At 46.3% G+C, this 22,257-nt stretch overlaps 1 protein-coding gene across 1 annotated transcript in view; it reads left to right on the top strand.

Moving 5' to 3' along the window:
• Nucleotides 1–275: 275 nt before the first annotated feature.
• The window catches only part of GPR107 (G protein-coupled receptor 107), an 83,418-nt gene continuing 61,436 nt past the window's right edge, over nt 276–22,257 (top strand). Inside the window, 5 exon segments of the mRNA XM_025360754.1 lie at nt 276–593; nt 18,003–18,116; nt 18,788–18,838; nt 19,674–19,753; nt 22,011–22,150. Coding sequence (XP_025216539.1) covers nt 453–593; nt 18,003–18,116; nt 18,788–18,838; nt 19,674–19,753; nt 22,011–22,150 — 526 coding nt within the window. The 5' untranslated portion in view covers nt 276–452.

The raw sequence follows: 22,257 nt of genomic DNA, 5'->3' as shown, positions 1-22,257 counted from the left end.
TTAGATATTTCGCTCCAAGTTAACGCTCAGTGAAATCAGTTCAGTCAGTGAAATCAGTTCAATCAGTGGCCAGACACCGTGCGGCTGACACACCCTATCCTCCGACCCTGAGGTCAGGGGTCCCGAGCCCAAGGTCGCTTCCAAGGCTCTGCGTAGGCGGAGGTGAGGCCCGGGCTGGTCTGGTTCGGCCACCGTTGTTATGGCAACCGCCAAGCGGTTGGCTTCATCTCTTTGGGCTAAACTGAAAGTCTGCACGGGGGAGCCAATCGAAAGGCCCCGAGGTGGTCAGCATAGGCCCCTCGGCGACTTCCCAGGTTGCAATCTCCAGGAAAACCACCACAGGCTCAGCCGAGCTAGCCGCCGAGCTGCGCTCCCCGGGCCCTTCCGGCGGTTGCGCCCTTTAATCCCGGAAGTGGGCAGGAGAGGAAGCGGCTGGTGATGCTGGAACAAACATGGCCGCTCTGGCGCCCGTCGGCTCCTCCGCCTCCCGCCGTCCTAGGCTGGCCGCCGGCCTCCGGCTGCTTCCGATGCTGGCTTTGCTGCAGTTGCTGGCCGAGCCTGGCCTGGGCCGCGTCCATCACCTGGCACTCAAGGTAAAGCCTGGCAAGGCCGGGCCGGGGGGCGGAGGCCGAGGCCACTCCCCCGGGTTTTAGGGCAACTTTGGCCCATTAGGGACCTCTGAGCCACTGGACCATCTCTTTGTCCCTGGCCGCGGCCTTTCAAACTGACAGGTGGCAGGGTCTGTGGGGAAGGCGGGTCTGGGCGGCGCTGGGGTCCTGAGGCTGACCGGCAGGGGCGGGAAGACTCGAACTGAGGGAGGGGAAGGGGCTGAACTGTGGCGTAGCCCCCACGGACTCGGCAGGCTGCTCTTAAATCCCTGCTGGGTTGCCTGAATTCCTCACTCATGGCCCGCTCGCCCTTCTCCTTTCTCCCCTCCAGCTTTTATGCTGGCTTTCCTTGTCCGCGGTCTCCGCTCTTCCGTGCCCTTGTACTGTACCGCCGGTTTGAAGGTATTTGGAACCTTAGCCTCAGTTTCCTATTTTGGTTTAGGGCGCTCTCTGGAGCAAGACTCTTCGGAAGGAATTTCAAATCTTGCTTAAAACACGTGACTGAGAATTTAAAGCCAGCATTAAAATGTGTCTCTAATCAAAGGGCCTGCTTTTTCTTCCTCTATCCCGTCATTGTCTAGGGAAGAGAGATTTTTGATAAACCTAGAATGATCCCCTGGATCTTGCTTTATAACTAGCAGAGAAGAGACCTCTAAGGCTGAAACGCACCCTAAGGTGGTTCAGCAGGTTACTATATCTGGGAAATTGTCCAGGCGCCGTGGCTCATGCCTGTAATCCCAACATTGAGAGGCCTATGCAGGAGGATTATTTGAGCCCAGGAATTCGAGACCAGCCTGGTCAACATGGTAAGGACCCCCTCCCCAAACCTGTCTCTACAAAAAATTAAAAATTAACCAGATGTGGTGGCACACGCCTGCAGCTTCTGGGGAGGCTGAGGCAGGAGGACCACTTGAGCCTAGGAGGTTGAGACTGCAGTGAGCCGTGATTACTCGTTGCACTCCAGCCTGAGCCACACAGCAAGACCCTCTCTCAAAAGATATAGAGAAACAGAAAATTAGAGACATAGAAAAGTAAATTGTTACGACCCAAACTCTTGTACATTATTTTTATACCATACAGTCTTCTAAGAAGTGGAACTGTAGGCCGGGCGCCATGGCTCACGCCGGTAATCCCAGCACTTTGGGAGGCTGAGGCGGGCAAATCACGAGGTCAGGAGATCGAGACCATCCTGGCTAACATGGTGAAACCCTGTCTCTACTAAAAAAAAAAAAAAAAATTAGCCAGGCTTGGTGGTGAGCGCCTGTAGTCCCAGCTACTCAGGAGGCTGAGGCAGGAGAATGGCACGAACCCGGGAGGCGGCGCTTGCAATGAGCCTAGATCCTGCCACTGTACTCCAGCCTGGGCAACAGAATGAGACTCTGTCTCAAAAAAAAAAAAAAAAGAAGTGAAACTATAGAAAGTTTGTCTTGTAAAAACACATTGTTTTAGCAAACTATGAAGCATTATATTTTGTTAATGTAGAATTTAAAGAATACAGAATGAAATTAAAAACTTGACATGACTGGGCGCGGGGGCTCAGGCCTGTAATTCCAGCACTTTGGGAGGCCAAGGTGGGCGGATCACCCGAGGTCAGGAGTTTGAGACCAGCCTGGCCAACATGGCGAAACCCATCTCTACTAAAAATAGAAATATTAGACGGGTATGGTGGCACATGCCCGTAGTCCCAGTTGCTGCTTGGGAGGCTGAGACAGGATAATTGCTTGAACCCGGGAGACTGAGATTGCAGTGAGCAGAGATTGTTGTGCCATTGCGTTCCAGTCTGGGCGAAAGAACGAGACTCTTTGTGTCAAGAAAATAAATAAAGAAAAGCCTGACTAGATCCATACAACCATGCTTTTTGGTAACAACTTTTGTTGTTTGTAAATAAAAATTATCCTGATTAAAATGGTTCAATCACAGGGGTGAGGGTGGGGTAAGTGAATTTTGGCTCTTTTTGAGAATCTATTGAGAGCTATAGAACCTCTCTCCAGAAAAGTGTGTGTAGAAATGGTGGACAAAACTTGGCCAGGCTCGGTAGCTCATGCCTGTAATCCCAGTACTTTCGGAGGCCGAGGTGGGTGGATCACTTGAGGTCAGGAGTTCGAGACCAGCCTGGCCAACATTGTGAAACCACGTCTCTACTAAAAATACAAAAATTAGCTGGGCGTGGTGGCGGGTGCCTGTAATCCCAGCTACTTGGGGGGCTGAGGCAGGAGAATCGCTTGAACCCAGAGGAGGAAGTTGCAGTGAGCCGAGATTGCGTCCCCGTACTCCAGCCTGGGCGACAGAGCAAGACTCCATCTCAAAAAAATAAATAAATAAATAAAATAAAATAGCCATCCTAAGTCAGGGGTGTCCAATCTTTTGGCTTCCCAGGGCCACATTGGAAGATGAAAAATTGTTTTGGGTCACATATAAAATAGACTAACAGTAACCATAGCTGATAAGCTTTAAAAAATTATGAAATAATCTCATAATATTTTAAGAAAGTTCACAGGCTGGGCGCGGTGGCTCAAGCCTGTAATCCCAGCACTTTGGGAGGCCGAGGCGGGTGGATCACGAGGTCAGGAGATCGAGACTATCCTGGCTAACATGGTGAAACCCCGTCTCTACTAAAAATACAAAAAAAAAAAAACTAGCCGGGCGTGGTGGCGGGCGCCTGTGGTCCCAGCTACTTGGGAGGCTGAGGCGGGAGAATGGCGTGAACCTGGGAGGCGGAGCTTGCAGTGAGCCGAGATCAGGGCACTGCACTCCAGCCTGGGAGACACAGCGAGACTCCGTCTCACCAAAAAAAAAAAAAAAAAAAAGAAAGTTCACAAATTTGTCCGGGCACAATGGCTCACACCTGTAATCCCAGCACTTTGGGAGGCCGAGGTGGGCGGATTACTAGGTCAGGAGATCGAGACCATCCTGGCTAACATGGTGAAACCCCGTCTCTACTAAAAATACAAAAAATTAGCTGGGCGTGGTGACAGGCCCCCGTAGTCCCAGCTACTCGGGAGGCTGAGGCAGGAGAATGGCGTGAACTCGGGAGGCGGAGCTTCCAGTGAGCCGAGATCGTGCCACTGCACTCCAGCCTGGGCGACAGAGCGAGACTCCTTCTCAAAAAAAAAAAAGTTCACAAATTTGTGTTGGGCTGCGTTCAAAGCTGTCCTGGGCCGCAGGCATCCTGGGCAAGCTTGTTCTGAGTTCTTGCCCAAGGAAATGGAAATCATTTGAAGAGAGCCTGTCAGAGCAGCAACTTTAGATGGTCTGTTTTGCTTGAGACTGAGTGAAATAGGATACTTGATCAGATTAGAGACCCATAATGGCAAGGATAACATGAAGAGGTCACTGAGCACCAGGTATATGTATTGATCTCTTAAAACCTGGCTGGTGCTGGTGGCTCACGTCTATAATCCCAGCACTTAGGGAGGCTCATTTGAGACCAAGATTTGGAGGCTGCAGTGAGCTATTATGGCGACACTGCACTGCCGCCTGGGTGACAGGAAAGACCCCATCTCAACAACAGCAACAAAATTAGCCAGAGGTGGTGGTGCATACCTATAGTCCCAGCTACTAGAGAGGCTGAGGTGGCAGGATCCCTTGAGCCCAGGAGTCAGAAGCTGTAGTGAGCTATAATGGCGTCACTGTATTCCAGCCTGGGGGACAGAGTGAAACCCTAGTTCTTAAAAAAAAGAAGCAAAACAAACTTTTTATTGTGGAGAATTTCCAGTGTGCTAAAGTAGATAGAATAGTATGATGAACTCCCATTTGCCTGTCACCCTCAATAACCATCAACACATGGCTAATTCTGCCTCATCCCCACATACATCAATTTCTTGTTCTTATTTTTTATTATTTTTAAAATTAGAAATGAGTCCTCTTATATTTTTATTCTTACTCCATGCCACATTTTCCACCATTCTTCTGGCTTTCTCAATCTTCTCACATTCCATCTCTTTTGACCTTTCCCTATATTCCTTGCCTTTTTATTTATTATTATTATTATTTTTTTTTTTTTTTTTGAGATGGAGTTTTGCTCTTGTCACCCAGGCTGGAGTGCAATGGCGCGATCTCTGCTCACAGCAACCTCCGCCTCCCGGGTTCAAGCAATTCTCCTGCCTCAACCTCCCAAGTAGCTGGGATTATAGGCACGTGCCATCACGTCCGGCTAATTTTTGTATTTTTAGTAGAGACAGGGTTTTGCCATGTTGATCAGGCTAGTCTCGATCTCCTAACCTCAGGTGATCCACCTGCCTTAACCTCCCAAAGTGCCGGGATTACAGGCGTGGGCCACCGCTCCTGGCTGTTTATTATTTTTGTTTATTTTTTTAAAGACCTGTCAGCAGGAAATACTCCTTGCCTTTTAAGAACAACTTTATTGAGGTATAATTTACATGCCATAAGATCACCCATTTTAACTGTATAATGCAATGATTGTTAGAAAGTTTACTGAGTTGTACAGCTATGACCACATTCTAGCCACAGAACGTTTCTGTCACCCCATAAGATCCCTTATGTTGGTTTAGAATCAATTCCCATTCCCACCACTAGTCCCAGGAAGCCACTCATCTACTTTCTGTCTCTATAAACCTGCCCTTTCTAGATGTTTCATGTAAGTGGAATCACAGGATAGGTAGGCTTTTTTTTTTTTTTTTTTTTTTTTTTTGGGGGGGGGTCTCAGATTGTTGCCCAGGCTGGAGTGCAATGGCGTTACCTTGGCTCCCTGCAACCTCTACCTTACAGGTTCAAGCTGTTCTCCTGCCTCAGCCTCCCGAGTAGCTGGGATTACAGGCACCCGCCACCACGCTCAGCTAATTTGTGTATTTTTAGTAGAGACAGGATTTTGCCATGTCGGCCAGGCTGGTCTCGAATTCCTGGCCTCAAGCAGTCTGCCCACCTCAGCCTCCCAAAGTTCAGGGATTACAGGTGTGAGCCACTGCGCCCAGCCGATAGGTAGGCTTTTGTGCCTATCTTTCTTTCTTTCTTTTTTGAGCTTCATTCGTTTTGTGCCGTGTGTCAGTAATTCATTCCTTTTTACTGTTGAATGGCCTTCCAGCGCGTGGATGTATCTTCTTTTGCTTAGCGGGTCACCAGTCGATGGATGTTTGGGATGTTTCCACTGTTTGGCCTTTATGAATGATGGTGCCATAAACGTTCACATGCAAGGCTTTGTGGGGCCATATGTTTTCATTTCTCTTGGATGATATCCAGGAGTGGAGTAGAATTGCTGGGTCATGTGGTTTATTTATGTTTAACTTTCTAAGAAACTGCCAAACTGTTTTCCAAACTGGCTCTACCATTTTACATCCCACCAGCAATTTATGAGAGTTCCCTTTCTTCTCATTGGTATCAGCATTTGTCATTGTCTTCCTATATTATTTTAAAGAAAATTGGCTGGGTGTGGTGGCTTATGCCTGTAATCCCAACACTTTGGGAGGCAAAGGCAAGTGGATCACCTGAGGTCAGGAGTTCGAGACCAGCCTGGCCAACATGGTGAAACCCCGTCTCTACTAAAAAGACAAAAATTAGTCAGTGCAGTGGTGGGCACCTGCAATCCCAGCTACTGTGGAGGCTAAGGCAGGAGAATCACTTTAATGCAGGAGGTGGAGGTTGCAGTGAGCTGAGATTGTGCCACTGCACTCAAGCCTGTGTGATAGAGTGAGACCCCCCCAAATAAATAAATAAATAAATAAGTAAATAAGTAAATAAAGCAAATCAAAGGTATTGCATCATTTCATTCATAAATATTTTGTTTTTTTTTTTTTGAGACGGAGTCTCGCTGTGCTCCCAGGCTGGAGTGCAGTGGCGCGATCTCGGCTCACTGCAAGCTCCGCCCCCCGGGTTCACGCCATTCTCCCGCCTCAGCCTCCCAAGTAGCTGGGACTACAGGCGCCCGCTACCGCGCCCGGCTAGTTTTTTGTATTTTTAGTAGAGACGGGGTTTCACCATGTTAGCCAGGATAGTCTCGATCTCCTGACCTTGTGATCCACCCGCCTCGGCCTCCCAAAGTGCTGGGATTACAGGCTTGAGCCACCGTGCCCGGCCCATTCATAAATATTTTGGTATTACCTATAAAAAATAAGAGCTCTTTTAAAAACATGACTACAATGCCATTATAACAAAAATATCCTTAATATCATATAATGTCAAATCAGATTCAGATTTTCATTGGTCATAAATGGATTGAAAAATCAGTATCTAAATCACGTCCTTGTACTGTGATCAGTTAATGCATTTTTTTTTTTTTTTTTTTTTTTGAGATGGAGTTTGCCCTTCTTGCCCAGGCTGGAATGCCATGGCACAATCTTGGCTCACTGCAACCTCTGCCTCCCGGGTTCAAGTGATTCTCCTGCCTCGACCTCCTGAGTAGGTGGGATTACAGGCACCTGCCACCACACCCTGCTAATTTTTTGTATTTTTAGTAGAGGTAGAGTTTCACCATGTTTGTCAGTCTGGTCTCAAACTCCTGACCTCAGGTGATTTACCTGCCTTGGCCTCCCAAAGTGATAGGATTACAGGCGTGAGCCACCACGCCCAGCGTGATCAGTTAATTTTTTTTTTTTTTTTTTTTTTTTGCGAGGGGGTCACGGAGTCTCACCCTGTCCCCCAGGCTGGAGTGCAATGGTGCGATCTCAGCAAACTGCAACCTCTGCTTCCTGGGTTCAAGCAATTCTCCTGCCTCAGCCTCCCCAGTAGCTGGGACTACAGGCACCTGCCACCACGCCCGGCTAATTTTTTGGATTTTTTAGTAGAGACAGGGTTTCACTGTATGAACCAGGATGGTCTTGATCTCCTGGCCTCATGATCTGCTCGCCTCGGCCTCCCAAAGTGCTGGGGTTGCAGGCATGAGCCTCCGCACCCAGCTATAAAATGCTTTTTTAATTATTTAAAACATTTTTGAGTTTGTAATTATTTTTTCCTATTATTTGTTTTTCTTGTTTTTTTAAGTTTCCATACTCTGCATCGAACATACCTTTTTTACTGACTGCTGTTTGGTGGCATGTATGCCAGTGTACTTCCTTCTGAAAATACCAGAGTAGTATAATAAAATATTTGATAAAACAGCCCTGGAAAATTCCAGTGATTGCTCTGTCTTTTTTTTTTTTTTTTCTTTCTCCTTTTTATTGCCTCCCTTTACTACTGCTGTATAGATTTTTTTCTTCCTGGAATTTATTCTTTTTTTTTTTTTTTTTTTGGAGAGTCGTGCTCTGTCACCCAGGCTGGAGTGCAGGGGCACAATCTCGGCTCACTGCAACCTCTGTCTCGCAGATTCAAGAGAATCTCTTGCCTCAGCCTCCCAAGTAGCTGGGACTGCAGGTGTGCGCCACCATGCCCAGCTAATTTTTTTATTTTTGGTAGAGATAGGCTTTCATCATGTTGGCCATACTGGTCTCGAACTCCTGACCTCAGGTTATCCATCCACCTCGGCCTCCCAGAGTGTTGGGATTACAGACGTGAGCCACTGCGCCTAGCCAGGGTTTATTCTTTTTGTAACTAATAGGAAAAAAGTAGGTGTCAGTAAATTATATCTGAACTATAAAATAACTTTTCTTTTTCCGTTTCTGCATCTGTTTAGTTGCAGAGTAACAAAAATATGGGTCATGTAATTAAGCACTAGAACATTTCAGTGTAAATGAGCAAGAGGATGGATTTGTTTGTGTTGGGTTGACTAGTGTCCCCCCAAGTTCATGTCTGCTTGGAACCTCAGAAGGTAACCTTATTTGGAATAGGGTCTTTGCAGTTAACATTAGGTCATATGGGGTTAGGGTGGGCCCTATTTTCAGTGTGCCAGGTGCCATTATAAAAAGAGGAGAGGGCGCAGAGACATATGCAGAGGGAGGAAGGCCATGTGATGGTGGAGGCAGAGCCTGGAGTGAGGTGGCTACAAACCAAGAATGTTAAAAATCCTGGTAGTCACCAGCAGCTTGAAAGAGGCAAGGAAGTGTTCTTCCCCAGAGCCTTTAAAGGGACTGTGGCCCTGCTGATGCCTTGATTTTGGACTTGTAGCCTCCAGAACTGTGAGAGAACAAACTTCTGTGGTTGATTACAGCAGCCTTAGGAAGCGAATGCAATATATACCAATAATCTCACCCCAAAGCTCTACCTTCATAGGAACGTGTTATTACTTTATTTTTGAGTAATAACTTTCAGAGAACATGTTTAGCCATTAAGTGATGTTTGCAGCCAGGCACGGTGGCTCACGTCTATAATCCTAGCACTTTGGGAGGCTGAGGTGGGCAATCACCTGAGGTCTGGAGTTTGAGACCAGCGTGGCCAACATGGTGAAACCCCATCTCTACTAAAAATACAAATAATTAGCCAGGCGTGGATCCCAGCTTCTCAGGAGGCTGAGGCAGGAGATTCGCTTGAACCCAGGAGGCAGAGGTTACAGTTAGCCGAGATCGCGCCATTGCACTCCAGCCTGGACAACAAGAGTGAAATTCCATCTCAAAATAATAATAATAATTAATAAACCATTAAGTGATGTCTGTAGGCCTGGCGCGGTGGCTTATGCTGGTAATCCCAGCATTTAGGGAGGCCACGACGGGCAGATCACTTGACGTCAAAAGTTGAAGACCAACCTGGCCAGTATGGTGAAACCCCATCTCTACCAGAAAATACAAGTATTAGCCCGAGGTGGTGTTAGGTGCCCATAGTCCCAGCTACTTGGGAGGCTGAGGCAGGAGAATCACTTGAACCCGAGAGGTGGAGATTTCAGTGAGCCAAGATGGTGCCCCTGCCCTCCAGCCTAGGCGACAAAGACCCTGTCTCAAAACAAAACAAAACAAACAAACAAAAAACAGTGATGTGGCCCGGCGCGGTGGCTCACACCTGTAATCCCAGCACTTTGGGAGGCCGAGGTGGGCGGATCACGAGGTCAGGAGATCGAGACCATCCTGGCAAACACAGTGAAACCCCGTTTCTATTAAAAATACAAAAAATTAGCTGGGCGTGGTGGCGGGCGCCTGTAGTCCCAGCTACTCGGGAGGCTGAGGCAGGAGAATGGTGTGAACCCGGGAGGTGGAGCTTCCAGTGAGCCAAGATCGTGCCACTGCACTCTAGCCTGGGCAACAGAGTGAGACTCTGTCTCAAAAAAAAAAAAAAGGTGATGTTTGTAAGTAAGTAAGTAAAATCTTTCTTTGCACAAATACTCTAGAATCAGTGCCAGTTGATCAGGACCCACCTGATTACATCAGCTTTATGCAGTGGATCTTTCCTAATTCATTGGCTGCAGCCTCACTTTACATACTGCTTTCTGAGTTCTGAGTAGGGAGGGATGCATTTATTCACTCCCATCCAAAAGTATCTGGAAAGTTTGGGGAAATTAAAAGAGGATTTTCCTGGCTGGGCGCGGTGGCTCACGCCTGTAATCCCAGCACTTTGGGATTACCAGGGTGAGTGAATCACCTGAAGTTCGAGATCAGCCTGGCCAACATGGTGAAACCCCATCTCTACTAAGAATACAAAATTATCCAGGTGTGGTGGCGCATGTCTGTAATCCCAGCTACTTGGGAGGCTGAGGCAGGAGAATCACTTGAACCTGGGAGGCGGAGGTTGCAGTGAGCTGAAATTGCGCCACTGCACTCCAGCCTGGGCAACAAGAGTGAAACTCTGTCTCAAGAAAAATAAAAATAAAAAGAATAAAAGAGGATTTTCCTCATCTCATGCCCATTGATTATTATGATTGCCCATTGACGATGATGATGATGGTGATGATTGTACCTCATCTCAGGCCCACTGATGATTAGCTGCTCCATTCTGGTAAATCTCAAACCTTTCCTAGGCATGCCTCCAAAACTGTGATCAGTATGAAAAGTTAGTGTTTGCCACAACTGGGCGCATGTCCATCCATAGGTTAGCCATGTCTGTCCAGAATTTTTAGTTGGCCATGTGGACCCAGTGGTGTAGAAAAGGAGACAGTGTACTGTCACAGCAGTGTGTGGTCAAGCCCAGCACCTTTGTCTTGGGAGTGTAGGAAAGAGCTTGGTTATGGCAGCCAGCAGCTTACTCAAGCTGACTTGGATGGAAGGACAGGAGGAGAACTGGGAGAGTGTGACACTGAGGGGGATGGTGTTGACATATTTAGTGTCCTTTTAAATCTTTCTTCCCTCTTAAGTATGCAGATAGAGTTCTAGTATAATGAGACCGTGCTGTGTATGCAGAAAGGTTGAGACTACTGAGCTAATGATAACTGTTTTGAGCTCATTTGGGGAAAATGAAGTGTCCTATAGAATCCAAAATTTAAGTGATAGAAATAGCTGCTTGTTATTAAAGCATCTGTGATAAGTCAGAGACTGTGCTAAATATTTGATGCTTTTTATTCATCGACTCCTCATAGCAGCCCCTTGAGATAAATGTTATTATCCCTGCTTTATAAATTAAGAAAATGGAGCTCTGGTTAAATAAGTGGAGGAGTCAGAAATTGAACCCAGGTTAGCGCACCTTCCATTTTACCTGCACTGGGTAAGCTTCCGGTGGGTGCCTCAAGCCCTCAGTGACTGTCTGAGAGGATAGCCCATTTGCCAGCACCTCAGTCTTCTGTGTAGTTCTTCTCTCACTTCATGTGCTTAGCTGGTGGATTTTGGTTATATGAGTGAATTTGACCCCATTCCATTTGTGAATTGCTATGTATGTGCAATGAGCCAAGAATTACAGTATTAAACTTCTTAGGTTAGTTTCTCCTACCACTAATAGAAGGCAGCTGCCCCACCCTCCACCCTTTTTTTTTTTTTTTTTTTTTGAGACAGTTGCACTCTGTCATCCAGACTGGAGTGCAGTGGTCTGATCTTGGCTCACTGCAACCTTTATCTCCCAAGTTCAAGTGATCCTCCTGCTCCAGCCTCCCAAGTATTTGGGATTACAACGGGCGTCACTACGCCTGGCTAATTTTTGTATTTTCAGTAGAGATGGGGTTTCACCATATTGGCCAGGCTGAAACTCCTGACTTCAAGTGATCCTCCCGCCTCAGCCCCACAAAGTGCTGGGAATACAGATGTGAGCCATCGAGCCCAGCCATGATTGGTAGTCTTATTCTTGTTTTCTTTTTTCTGTATTAGTAGAGAAATTGCTTCTGGTGCCTGAAGGTACTTTTTGCTTACCTTTTGGATGTGATTTTTGTTTTGATCAGTGGTCACAAACTCAAGTGCCATGAGAAGCCAGCTTGGTTTTGTACGTCAGCTGGCTCAGTGAGACTGCAGCAGGAGGGATAGCGGAAGAGCACAGGCTCCTGCCACGGCGGCCCCTGCTCCTTGCTCCAATGCGTTTTTATTGTACTGGAACGTGGCCTACAAGCGCTGGATCTTGTGGCTTTTTTTTTTTTCCTCTTTTTTTAAATAAGAAAAGCTGGAAATTCATGTTTTTACGTGGAATCCGTTAGCAACTAATTTAAATTTAAAACAAAAGTAAAACATAACACTGTGTTGGCCATATATAACATGATGTGGGTTAGTACAGTCTGTAGACCACCAGTTGGCGAGCCGAAGCTAGCTAAGTGTTACTGTATTTCTTACTTTCTAAAATTCAGTTTATAAGAAAAACTAAATTGAGGTATCATTGCTGTATTTTTTTTTTATGACTGAAAGCAGTTTAATATGAAGTCATTGCAGAAGTTCTGACATTTAGTTAAAATAACAGAATTGTCAGTAAAAAACAACTGGTTTTAAAGTGAGGAAGAAAAGAGCAAATACATCAAAATAGTATATCCTTTTTTTTTTTTTGAGGTGGGGTTTTGCTTTGTCACCCAGACTGGAGTGCTGTGGCGCAATCTCGGCTCACTGCAGCCTCTGCCTCCTGGGTGGGTTCAAGTGATCCTCAGCCTTCTGAGTAGCTGGGACCACAAGTGCACACTGCCACACCCAGCTAATTTTTTGTATTTTTGGCAGAGATGGGGTTTCACCATGTTGCCCAGGCTGTTCTCAAACTCCTTAGCTCAAGTGATCTGCCTGCCTCAGCCTCCTGAAGTGCTGGGATTACCACGCCCAGCCCTTTGATACACTTTTTATTTGGTTGTAAAAAGTATGTGGTAGTTAAAAGAATAGATTTGGGACTTAATTCTGAGTTAGGTTACTGGCCCTGCCATCTACTAGCCTTATGATTTTATGCAAGTTTTAACTCTGAGCCTCTGTTTCCTCGTCTACCAAATGGACATGTTTGAGGCTACTTCCCTCAGAGTTGTAAGAAGAACTTGAGGTGATATATGAAGCTCTTAGTGTGGTACTGGAGACAAGGTTAAGTGCTTGCAGTCTCTGAAATCCTTGGTGAAACAGGCAACCTTTACTGTGGTGTCAGTGCTAACGGAAATGGTAGGGTAGAGATTGAGAATATAGCTGAACCTCCATTGCCTGTGTCAGTGCTAATGGAAATAGTAGAGTGGAGGTGGAGACGGTAGCTGAATCTCCATTGCCTGTGTCAGTGCTAATAGAAATGGTAGGGTGGAGGTGGAGACGGTAGATGAATCTTCATTGCTTGCATCTAGTATTGTTGTGCTTATGCTGCTTTGTCACATCATCCTCACTTGTACTTTCTTCCAGTCTCAAGATATCTATGTCTGTATGATTTTTATAGTGAGGTATAGTTTGCAAAGTCACTTCCATACATACCTTATTTGACATGACATGATAGCTTAAAATGGAAGTGGGGAACAGGTTAGGTGAAGGTCCTGCAGATATTATGGGCAACAGTGCTTGCTTGCTTTTTATTTTATTTATTTATTTATTTATTTATTTATTAATTATTATTTTTTTTTGAGACGGAGTCTCGCGCTGTGTCACCCAGGCTGGAGTGCAGTGGCGTGATCTCGGCTCACTGCAAGCTCCGCCTCCCAGGTTCACGCCATTCTCCTGCCTCAGCCTCCGAGTAGCTGGGACTACAGGCGCCCGCCACCACGCCCGGCTAGTTTTTTGTATTTTTAGTAGAGATGGGGTTTCACCGAGTTAGCCAGGATAGTCTCGATCTCCTGACCTCGTGATCCACCCGTCTCGGCCTCCCAAAGTGCTGGGATTACAGGCTTGAGCCACCGCGCCCGGCCTATTTTATTTATTTTTTGAGACGGAGTCTCACTCTGTCACCCAGGCTGGAGTGCAGTGGCATAATCTTGGCTCACTGCCACCTCTACCTCCCGGGTTCAAGCGATTCTTCTGCCTCAGACTCTCTAGTAGCTGGGACTACAGGCATACACCACCACATCCGGCAAATGTTTGTATTTTTAGTAGAAATGGGGTTTCACGTTGGCCAGGCTGATCTCGAGCTGACCTTAGGGGATCTGCCCACCTTGGCCTCACATAGTGCTGGGATTACAGGCATAAGCCACCGTGCCTTATTTATTTATTTATTTATTTATTTATTTATTTATTTATTGAGACAGAGTCTCGCTCTGTCTCCCAGGCTGGAGTGCAGTGGTACAGTCTTGGCTCACTGCAACCTTGGCCTTGTGGGCCCAAACTATCCTCCCACCTCAGCCTCTTGAGTAGCTGGGACCACAGGCTTGTGCCACCACACCCTGGTAAATTTTTTTTTTTTTTTGGTAGAGATGGGTTTTCACCATGTTGCCCAGGCCAGTCTCAAACTACGGGGCTCAAGTGATCCTTCTGCGTTAGCCTCCTGAGTAGCTAGCATCACAGGCACCTGCTATTACTCCTGGCTATTTATTTGTTTACTCTGTTGCCCAGGCTAGAGTGCAGTGGCGTGATCTCAGCTCACTATAAACTCCCCCTCCCAGGTTCAAGTGATTGTCCTGCGTCAGCCTCCCAAGTTGCTGGGATTACAGGCATGTGTCACCACGCTTGACTACTTTTTGTATTTTTAGTAGAGATGAGATTTCGCCCTGTTGGCCAGGCTGGCCTCAAACTCCAGACCTCAAGTGATCCGCCCACCTTGACCCCCAAAGTGCTGGGATTACAGGCGCCCGCCACCATGCCGGGCTAATTTTTGTATTTTTAGTAGAGATGGGGTTTCACCATGTTGGCCAGGCTGATCTCGAACTCCTGACCTCAGGTGATCCGTCCGCCTCAGCCTCCCAAAATGCTGGGATTACAGGTGTGAGCCACCACACCCAGCCTTATTATTATTGTTTTTGAGACAGAGTCTCACTTTGTTGCCCAGGCTGGAGTGCAGTGGTACAACCTGGCTCCCTGCAACCTCCGCCTCCTGGGTTCAAGCAGTTCTGCCTGAGCCTCCCGAGTAGCTGGGATTACAGGCACGCACCACCACACCTGGCTAATTTTTGTATTTAGTAGAGGTGGCGTTTCACCATGTTGGCCAGGCTGATCTCGAACTCTTGATCTCAGGTGATCTGCCTGCCTTGGCTTCCCAAAGTGCTGGGATTACTGCCATGAGCCACCATGCCCGGCCGATGCTGTTATTGTTGTTTAAAATAGTCTTCAAAAACCTGTTTTTCATGGCATTGTATAATCAAATGAAATGATGATGCAAAGGTTAAAAAAAAAAATAGTAAAATTTTTTGTACTATTTATGTGGGGGAAAACTGTTATCAGGTTGCAATTGAAACATTTTCTGGGGAAAAAAAAAACAAAACAAAACTAGAAAACCTGTGTTGTGGTGGACTAAGTATAAATGAAACGCTTAGCAGGTTTCCATTCTGCTACAAAGCAGCTTTCTACTGGATCAGTTAGAAAAAACATACTTTTAAAATGTAAACTTTTTTGAAGTGTAATATACATGGCTAAAAAGTACTCATTATAAGCAGACAACTCAGTGCATTTCCAAAATGTAGACACACTCATGCAGCCTGCAGGAAATGAGGCAGAACCATTGCCAAGCCCCTCCAGAAGCACCGTGCGTAAGCCTCACCTTCCCTCAAGTCCCAGGAAAGCCCCTTTCTCCTGAGAGTAGTCACTGTCTTCACCTCCGTCACCACAGATGATTTCCCCCTGCATTCCAGTTTGTTTTACATGAATATGGCTGTGATTCACATACGTCGTTTTATGTGGCAGGAACTGTGTGTTCATTTTCCCTCATCCTCTCCCTCTACAGTCCTGTTCCACTGAGGATTCTGCCAGAGAATGAAATCCTAAGGTGCTAAGGCATCCATTTATGTAGTTGAGTTAATTTCTTATGTGCCTCTAGGATGGTGGTCATCATATACTGTCCTTGAGAGAATTGAGAAAATAGACAGTGAAGATATTTTCAGTGGATTTAATTCTCTCCGAGAATTCCAAGAAAGGCTGGGAGCCTTAGCTTTTCTGGCTTTTACCATTGACCCGCTCTTGTAGATTCCAGGAGATGACCTCTGTTATCTTATCTGGCTTTTCTGATTGTTCTCTGTCAGAATGTTGGTTTACTGCAAGCCACTCCAGCCCACCAGGAAGTGGAAATCCAGCAAACATGTTTTCACCACATAGCCAAGCTCCTAAGAAAATAAGGGAAATTCCCAGGGGCCCCAAAAAGGGAAGGAGCTGAAACTCCAGTGGGCAAAGAACAGGGAAGCCAGGGCTGCCCTGTGGCGTTGCAGAAACTTGAAGCCCAGAGTCCTGGGTTTTTGTTCGTTTTCGTTATTTATTTATTTATTTATTTATTTATTTATTTATTTTTGAGACAGAGTCTCACTCTGTCACCCAGGCTGGAGTGCCATGGCACGATCTTGGCTCACTGCAACCTCTGCTTCCTGGGCTCAAGCGATTCTCCTGCCTCAGCCTCCTGAGTAGCTGGGATTACAGGCATATGCCACCACGCCCAGCTAGTTTTTTTTGTATTTTTAGTAGAGACAGGGTTTCACCGTTTTGGCCAGGCTGGTCTTGAACCCCTGACCTCAAGTGATCCGCCTGCCTCGGCCTCTCAGAGTGCTGGGATTACAGGTGTGAGCTACCACTCCCGGCCGAGTCCTGGGTTTTTAACAGATGTTGAGGGGAAACAGGGACCGTAGCCTTAGGCCTGAGCAGGGAGGTGAGTTGGAACTGTGTCCCTCTGCTTCTCAGCCCATAATCTAGGACTGTCAAAAAGCTGTGTTCCTTGAATGCAAGAGTGGGCAGGAAAGGACATCCTGCTGGTGATAGTACAGTGTGGTGTAGTTCTGTGGGGGAGGGTTTGGTTTATGCCGTTTCTGCCGAAGACCTGCTCCACAGCCCATCCTCGCAGGCCTTTGGTGTTTGCCATTGGACTACCCGTGATGTCCAGGAAACCCCAAATCTGGAAATAAAAAGTTACCCTTCACACAAAGAATCAAACTGCAGACTTATGGAAGATGTTGCAATTTAGCCAAATCTCAATATAAAGCTCAGTTGTTGCATAGCGTAAAGTGTGTTTGTGGCAGCCCTGTTTTAGAAGTGTTCACTGACACCATTGTTCTGTTGGCCCTGCAGTGTACTGACTTAGTTGAGATTGGAGTCATGATGTTGAGACAGCATCAAGCAGGTGGGGTAGGCGTCTGCCCATGTGATTCAGTCTCACCAAACCTTAGGATTATCCTGTATCCAAAAGCCTGTGTCTCCATGTCACTAATTTCCTATTCCTGGGATTCCTCTTGCATAAGGCTTTGTTCCCTGAAAACCCATCATCTACTGTATCATTTTTAGGTGAAAATTCACCTTTTTAAATAATGGAATTATAGCTTAGCTTCATTATTTATCCTGCCAGTGGGAGGAGCCAGGTACACACAAATTAATAAGAGGATTTATATAAATGAGTGTATTCTTGGAACAACTTCAGCCACTCCTTTTCTTCCTTCCCACCCCCGAGCATGTTTTGAGTGCCTACTAGATGCCAGGCATTGTACTATCAGGAAGGATATGGGGATGACGAAAACATGGTTCCTCCTGCCCTGGAATTCACATTTCAGCCAACCACTGAGTTTGCTCCTAGAACCCATCCCAATGCATTGGAGTGAATTTGAAGCCATTGAATACTTCCTTCTGCAGAAACTGTTGATGTCTTTTGGATTTCTGATGAGTTGTCTTCAGCTTTTGGAGAAAGACATGTTACCACAGCTGTGTATGTTACGGAGCATATGGAAACATTGGCTGGCTAGCAGGAAATGAGATATCATAGTTTTTCTTTTCTTTCTTTCTTTTTTTTTTTTTTCTGAGACAGAGTCTTGCTCTGTTGCTTAAGCTGGATTGCAGTGGCATGATCTCGGCTCACTGCAACCTCCTCCTCCCAGGTTCGAGCAGTTCTCCTGGCTCAGCCTCCCAAGTAGCTGGGATTACAGGTGCCTGCCACCATGCCCGGCTAACTTTTTGTATTTTTAGTAGAAACAGCGTTTCACCATGTTGGCCAGTGTGGTCTCAAACTCCTGACCTCAGGTGATCCACCCACCTCAGTCTCCCAAAGTGCTGGGATTACAGGCTTGAGCCACCGCGCCCAACCTGACATCACAGTTTTTAAAGCAAATGAATAGGTTAAATAATCAGAAGCACTTTTCCATATAACTAATTCCACCACTACAAATTTCTTTAGGATGATGTGAGGCATAAAGTTCATCTGAACACCTTTGGCTTCTTCAAGGATGGGTACATGGTGGTGAATGTCAGTAGCCTCTCATTGAATGAGCCTGAAGACAAGGATGTGACTGTAAGTACCTGTTAATGAGATCCAGGGGTTTACTCTTTTTTTTTTCTTTTTTTTTTTTTTTTGAGACTGAGCCTTGCTCTGTCACCCAGGCTGGAGTGCAGTGGTGCAATCTCAGCTCACTGCAACCTCTGCCTCCCGGGTTTAAGCAGTTCTGTGCCTCAGCCTCCCAAGTAGCTGGGATTACAGGTGCCCACCACCATGACCAACTAATTTTTGTATTTTTAGTAGAGACGGGGTTTCACCATCTTGGCCACACTGGTCTTGAACTCCTGACCTCGTGATCCACCGCACTTGGCCTCACAAAGTGCTGGTATTACAGGTGTGAGCCACCGTGCCCAGCCCAGGGGTTTACTCTTTTAGCTTAGGTGCGAGTCACCTTCCAACCTCAATGCTTAAATATAAAATACAAGAATATGGAGATAATTAAGCTTGTGAGTAGCAAATTATGATTCAGGCATCAAATAATTTCTTTTAACACTTAAAATGTAATTCTGTAATAATTCTAGTAATTAGTGACTTTACTTGAGTGATTTTACTTTGCCTCTTTACAAAATGAATGCTAAGAAAACAAAGGAATCCACGTTAGAAGTACCACTTTTTCTGCTTTTTGAGTAAGAGAAGTATGGACAATTGTGTAGATATTTACTTCTACTCTTTTTACTCCCCATTAGATTGGATTTAGCCTAGACCGTACAAAGAATGATGGCTTTTCTTCTTACCTGGTGAGTATTAAATGTGTGACCTGATTCATCTCTTCACTCGAGCCCAGGCCATTGAACGGGAATACCCTACTTCTTGCAGTACCATTTTCTTTTTTTTTTTTGGAGTACAGTGACACAATCATAGCTCACTGCAACCTTGACCTCCCAGGCTTAAGCGATCCTCCTGCCTCAGTCCCCTGAGTAGCTGGGACTACCAGCATGTGCCACCACGCCTGCCTAATTTTTGTATTTTTAATAGAGACAGGGTTTCACATTTTGTTGGCCGTGTCTTGAACTCCTGGACTCAAGTGATCCATCCACCACGGCCTCCCAAAGTGCTAGGATTGCAGGCGTGAACCACCACACCTGGCCACAGCACCATTTTCTTGAGGCAGTGGCTTCTTTGACTTCCAAGCATTTTTGAGAACCCACAATTGGTTTACTATTTTTTTTTTTTTTTTTTTAGATAGAGTCTCACTCTTGTTGCCGAGGCTGGAGTGCAATGGTGTGATCTCAGCTCACTGCAACCTCTGCTTTCCTGGTTCAGGTGATTTTCCTGCCTCATGCTCCTAAGTAGCTGGGATTACAGGCGCCTGCCACCACACCTGGCTAATTTTTGTATTTTTAGCAGAGATGGGGTTTCACCATGTTGGCCAGGATGGTCTTGATCTCCTGACCTTGTGATCCACCCGCCTCAGCGTCCCAAAGTGCTGGGATTACAGGCGTGAGCCACCGCGCCCACTGGTTTACTACTTTGAATGGAGTTTGAGCCACTCATTTGCTATGTTCCTGAACACTTTCTGTTCTTGTTCTAGTGTGAATGAATAAGATGTACAATTGGCTCTTCCTTTCTCAGGATGAAGATGTGAATTACTGTATTTTAAAGAAACAGTCTGTCTCTGTCACCCTTCTAATCCTAGACATCTCCAGAAGTGAGTAAGTAATTCTAAAGTTCCTTCAGTTCAGTCCTAGAGTAGAATGGGGAAGAATTTAGTAGTATGCTAACATTCCTTGGGTGTCTGCCATGTGCCAAAGACTGTGCTGAGTGCCAGAGATTCAAGACAAGGCTAGGGAGACAGAGGGCCTCTCCTTGATGGGAGAGGCAGAACGGCAGTACATGTGATCACAGCCAAACAGAAGTGGAAGGGAAGAACTCATGAATTGTAGAAAGGAAGGAGAGGCTTCAGAAAAGTGTTGGCCCAAGCAGCTTTCTAGTGAGTAGCCTTTTACCAGATGAATAAGAAAAGCATTCTAGGCAGAGGGCATAGTCTATGCAAAGGCAGAGTGGAAACAAGACTGGGTCCAAATAATGGCTTCTGCCACTCGTCAGCCCTGTGACTCCGGGCCTCAGTGTCCTTACCTACTTCATGATGATGGTATCTGCCTCATGAGATGGTTGGTGAGGATTTCTGGCAATTTAGCCTCTTTAAAAATGTTGAACTTTGATGAATTATCAGACTTTGTGTTTTGGTGTTTGTTTGTTTTTTTTTTGAGACGGAGTCTCACTCTGTCACCCAGGCTGGAGTGCAGTGGCGTGATCCCAACTCACTGCAAGCTCCGCCTTCCGGGTTCACGCCATTCTCCTGCCTCAGCCTCCAGAGTAGCTGGGACTACAGGCGCCCGCCACCACGCCCGGCTAATTTTTTTTTGTATTTTTAGTAGAGACGGGTTTTCACCATGTTTGCCAGGATGATCTCGATCTCCTGACCTCGTGATCCGACCGCCTCGGCCTCCCAAAGTGCTGGGATTACAGGCGTGAGCCACCGCGCCCGGCCAGACTGTGTATTTTCAAGTTCAGCATACTTCCACCTGCCTACTTTGTAATTGCTGAGGGAGCCTTTAAGGTAGGAATCGTGCTCAGACTTGCCTGTAAAGTAGACTCCTGGCAGCCCAGAAGAGGATGGATTTGAGATGAACAAGATTGGAGGTAAGAAGACGAATGAATAAGCTTCTAAAAAAAAAATTGCTTTGTCATAAAACCATCGTAGACCCTAACTTTTAAAATATTCTCCGTGATAACCTCTGTTTTCATTTAATAAAATTGATCTGACAGTCTCCTGTATTAGTTAGGCTACTTTTGGCAGCAAGCAACAAAAGATTTGTCTTAGACTCTGGCATGAATAGTGAAGACATTGATTACCTCACCTATGTGCAGTGGGGCAGGCGAGAGACAGGCCTGCAGTGGCTTACTGATGTTAGGGACTCTGGTGCATTTCATCTCTCTGCTCTGCCATCCTGGGTGTTAGCTTCTTCCTCAGGCAGGTTTCCCAGCCATCACAAGGTGGCTCTGCTCTGTCATTCATATCCAGCCAAGGGACAGAGAGCAGACTCCTCCCCCAGTTAGAATGAGAAGTGCTTAAATGTGCCAGCTTAGGTTGGGCATCCACTCAGGCATGGGAACTGTCACTGGCCCCTCCTGGGTAGGATGGGGTAAACAAAAGTGGGTCTCATGAGAAGGCGGGAGGGTGGAAATGGATATTAGACAGGCAGCTAACTTTGCCACTGCCCTCTTTTGCTTCCCTGAATTTCACTTTATTTATTTTTTGAGATGGGGTCTCGCTCTGTGGCCCAGGCTGAAGTGCAGTGGCACGATCTTGGCTCATTGCATCGTCCACCTCCCAGGTTCAAGCGATTCTCCTGCCTTAGCCTCCAAGTAGCTGGGATTACAGGCGCGTGCCAATAGGCCCGGCCAATTTTTTTTTGTAATTTTAGTAGAGACAGGGTTTCGCCATGTTGGCCAGGCTGTTCTTGAACTCCTGACCTCAAGTGACCCGCCTCAGCCTCCCAAAGTGCTGAGATTATAGATGTGAGCCACCACGCCCGGCCTGGATTTCACTCTAAAGTCTTACTGATGCTGTACGTTTTGTCTGTTTCCCTTGTGCACCAATTTGCTGAGCATTTTCACGATACTTAAGGAAAAAGATGTACCTCAGAATTGTGTGGTTGCTAAGATCTTACGTCTAAGAGAGACTGCCTGGATCCTCGTCCAGCTACTTCCTAGCTTGGTGCCCTTGGGCAGGTTATTTGACTTTTCTGAGCCTCGGTTTCGGTATCTGTAGAATGTGGCTAATAGAATCTACATTGTAGAACATCATAAGGACTGCATGAGCTTGGCACAGGGCCTGCATGCAGCATGCTCAGTGGCCAGGAGCACTGCTTTGACCTTTTTTCCTTCTGTCTTATTTGAATGTAGGGTAAGAATAAAGTCTCCACCAGAAGCTGGTACCCAGTTACCAAAGATCGTCTTCAGCAGGGATGAGAAAGTCCTTGGTCAGAGCCAGGAGCCTAATGTTAACCCTGTTTCAGCAGGCAGCCAGACTCAGAAGACACAAGGTAAACTGTAAGGTGGAAACTGGCTTTCAGTTTTCGCTACCTGCTTTGTAGAAGCTTTTTTGTTCCTAAGTAAAAGTGAAAGTAAAACATGATCTGTTGTTGTCTTA

This window comes from Theropithecus gelada, chromosome 15, assembly GCF_003255815.1.
Source record: "Theropithecus gelada isolate Dixy chromosome 15, Tgel_1.0, whole genome shotgun sequence".
NCBI classification, from domain to species: domain Eukaryota; kingdom Metazoa; phylum Chordata; class Mammalia; order Primates; family Cercopithecidae; genus Theropithecus; species Theropithecus gelada.
This window is presented reverse-complemented; position numbering and strand designations above follow the sequence as displayed.